The sequence below is a fragment of the Protomyctophum parallelum genome (genome assembly GCF_964188405.1).
Source record: "Protomyctophum parallelum genome assembly, chromosome: 10".
Taxonomy (NCBI): domain Eukaryota; kingdom Metazoa; phylum Chordata; class Actinopteri; order Myctophiformes; family Myctophidae; genus Protomyctophum; species Protomyctophum parallelum.
Window position 1 is genome coordinate 17,064,051 of NC_139704.1, and position 3,929 is coordinate 17,067,979.

At 41.4% G+C, this 3,929-nt stretch overlaps 1 protein-coding gene across 1 annotated transcript; it reads right to left on the reverse strand.

Annotated features, from left to right (window-relative positions):
- Positions 1–899: 899 nt before the first annotated feature.
- Positions 900–1,311, reverse strand: LOC310865380 (small ribosomal subunit protein eS24-like; the record flags this gene model as incomplete). The annotated part of the gene is made up of 1 exon (XM_083774471.1): positions 900–1,311. The coding sequence occupies one exon, from the start codon at positions 1,309–1,311 to the stop codon at positions 931–933; it is 381 nt and encodes a 126-aa protein (XP_083630597.1). The 3' UTR covers positions 900–930.
- Positions 1,312–3,929: the final 2,618 nt, after the last annotated feature.

A 3,929-nucleotide genomic window follows, 5' to 3' on the forward strand; every position in this document is an offset into this window, starting at 1 on the left:
AGACCTAGGCCGAACAAATAATAATATATAATTATAAGTAATAATATTATTCCCTAATATGTAACTTCGGACGATTATTTCTCCCCTTCAATACCAATTGGTATAGTATTTCATTTTCATAGCGTTGTTATCGTTGATTAGTCACATTTACAATGAGGTATAACCTGTAATCGTGGAATGAGCAACAAAGCCAAATAATTTGCCAGAATCCCGAATATACCTCTGTTGGAAATCGCCGGCCTGTTATAGCGCCACCCATTTTCCCGCCTTCCCAATTCTTTCCAAACTTTTTTTTTCAAAGACAATATACAAGAACATATTTTTTTGAGTGGTGCAACCACTCCTATAGACAGCTATGTGTGTCTCTGGCTGGGTCTGTCCGAGCACGAAAATTGCGTTTGGTTTGTTTGCACAACCAAGTGTCACTGTTGCGCAGCCTAACACACACACACACACACACACACACACACACACACACACACACACACACACACACACGTTAACTGTATATATGATGATTTGGGGTGTTACAGTACAGTACAGGGACCCCCTGGGGACCCCCACACGGTAACTCTGTCATTTTATTATATATATATATATATATATATATATATATATATATATATATATATATATATATATATATATATATATATATATATATATACATACATGTTTATTGGTAATAGGTTTCAACAATTTAGTACAGTTTGAACATACCATTTTCACACGTTCTTGTGGGTCTGGAACTTCCGGGGACCCCCACACAGAGTTGCACCACTCACTTCACTTTTTTTAAGTGAACGGGACCCTAACACGCGACGCGCTGTCAGGCCCAAAGCCTATATGTGGCATGCGCCTGGACCACTTGGCCAGCGGGCACCTCATACATGAACATATTGGGCATGAAGATCCTCCCCGAATCCAGGCTCACTTTTTGCCAGCAGCGCCGACAGAGGCCTTCATGGTGCCTCGCACTTTCTTCATTCTGTTCTTGCGCTCCTTGCGCTGTTTCCTGGAGCTTTTCTGGAGGTCTTCTCCCAGTCTGTGTTGGGGCTCGTTCTTCTTGGCGTAGTCTAGGGAGTCATACACCATGGCGAAGCCTGTCGTCTTGCCACCGCCGAATTGGGTCATGAAGCCGAAGACGAACACCACATCAGGAGTGGTGTTGTACATCTGGGCAAGCTTCTCCCTGATTTCAGTCTTCGGGACTGTGGGCTTGTCTGGATGGAGGACATCGACGACCATCTGCTTCCTCTGAAGCAGCCGGTTTGTCAACTTCCGCGTGCTGACCGCCACTGTGTCGTTCATCTTGGCGTTGGGCATCTTGGCATTGCACAGAGCAGATACAAATATTATATATATATAACTTCAATATGTCAATATGGAGTGTGTTGTCTAACCTCAATGTGTCTTCATAGCATCAGGTGCAAACAAATCAGTCAGCTCCATCCATATATGCATGGGCACAAAAGGGGGGCTTGCATGAGATCTCCAAATATGGGCATGAAAGGGACAAGGACTGACGGATGCAGCAATGTGTGTACAGTGTATGTCTGTCTCTGTGTCTGTATGTCTGAGCACGGACAGCTGCAACACCTAAAGTAGCCAGTAGAGTAGAGCACAGAGTACACTACAGCAGGGTCCCCCATTAAGCGGCCCCTTGTGGCCCCTGAAAGAATATTTTTTTTTAAAGTTTTTTTGTTTATTGCTATGATTTGTCACGATCCGAGTTGGCTTTGTCCACGGCTTTAAAGGTCTATAAATAAATACTTTCTGAAACGTCTATGGGAAAAATGAATGGGACATTGCTCTTACCTACCTACACTACCTTGTGCCACATATCATCTACAATCTACATAATAGGGCCTTACTTATTGTTTGTGCATATTCAAGTAGTTCAAGTCTTTAGCTCCTTTTTACAGAGTGCTATGTTCTGCAAAGCCTGAACCAAAAAAACGAATATTGCCTGTTTATGTTAATGTTGGTGTGACATTCCTGGAGAAAGACCGTAGAGAATATGTAAACACACACTATTGCTGCATTATACTCTTTCATGGCTGCAGTTAGACAGTTAACTACATACACTGTTATTATTATTATTATTATTATGAGGGCATGCAGTTTGCTGAGCGCACCTTTCTAGTTGTAGCAGTCTTTTAGATCGCAGAGATGGTTATTTAAACTCAGAAACTTCAACAAGATGCACACCATTCAAGTGATGATGTATTCGGGTCTTCTGCCATCACAGCATCATAACTGTAGACAGGGCTTAAAATTCTCAGTCCTGGGGACGGATTTCAGTCCTGAGGATTTCATAGGGGTCATTTAATGAGATCAGTGCAGATTTGCAAAAAAACATTTTCAGTCTTGGGATTTTGTTTTGGCTTAAGCCCAGTGTAGAGCTTACAGTCTTTACAACCTACTGTCTGGACCACAGTGGCTCAGGAGGTGTAGAGCAGTGGTTCCCAAACATTTTCATGCCAAGGACCCCCAAATTGACACATTTGATCCCCATTTAATGGCATTTCTATCTCTGGGACCCACAATTTATATTGTAAAATAAATGTTAATTTAACTCTGAGGGTGTACAAATGGGTCCATTTGGTTCCAAACTATCATTTAGCTGGGGACCCCCTGGAACTCCCCCAAGGACCCCTGGGGGTCCCCGCACCCCACTTTGGGAACCACTGGTATAGAGCAGTTGCCGGTCCAATCCTCGGCTCCTCCTTGCTTCATGTCAACGTGTCCTTGAGCAAGGCGTGCTGACCCCTATAGCTACTCCTGATGAGATGGCAGGCTCAGTGTGAGAATACGTGAATGTGTACGACATTGTAAACTAAAGCTCTTTGGGGTGTAATAGTGGTGTAATACTAAAATGCACATACTATTTATATATTTATTTTTTGGTATGCTTTTTGGTATAACGATCCCCTTGGGAAAATGTAACGTATACTTGGCTTATAGGTTCATTTACTGTGCTGTCACAGAATCATATTAGGGACTAATAATAACAGCATCATTCGTTGCTGTCTGGAGGAAACCTCATAACTCAATATTTGAGGTTTTTGATTTTATTCCATAAATCAGTGCTATTGAACACCCTTTACGTCTGTGTGTTGTTTCGAACATATTGAACCAATGGAAAGTAGTAAAAATCGCATTGGACAAAACCTCTTAACTCCATTGGACCCTCAAACTCTCTGCTAAAACAGCTAACTCCACCACCTCTCTCCTTCTCATGCAAGTAATTGACAATATCTAAAGTCACAACACCAACTTTGATGAGGCAGTATTGCATTGTTTAAAGGTTTTATTAATTTCCTTAAAAACTTATATTTTTCATTTCATTTTGGAGGTTTCCTCCGGACAGCAACAATATACAGTATACGTGTACAGATATTTATTTAGACACCCATTTCTGCCTCTGTGTCTCTGTATACAAATAGTCTATATTATGGTCTGTATGGCCTACAGAGTATAAGTGAAATGAAATTATGTGATACTGTAGTCAACCCATGTATGTTTGTTCACCAGGGAGAGATGAATGAGGGGCGTGCTGTTTGCAAGCATCTTCGATTCTTCCAGCCTGTCTGCGTACGGTAATCACAGCAATAGAAATGCCTGAAAGGCAGAGAGAAGCTTTCATTTATCGTGGTCAGACAGTAATGCATGATGACAGGTCCCGACTGAAGGTATAGCTCATTATACCGTGTTATCAAATAAAATAAATCTATATTAGCAATGCCTGGCTGACCACAGAAGGGATACGTTGAAGAGATGCTCTGTTTGCTTAACGTCTTTGTAATAAGTTTATAAATAGAAAACCTGACAGTTTCTTCATTTTATTAATTTTGTATTAAGTGGACTGGATTGAATGCATAGGAATATATCCTTATTGCAGTGGACAGCATGTTCAAAGAGGTTCA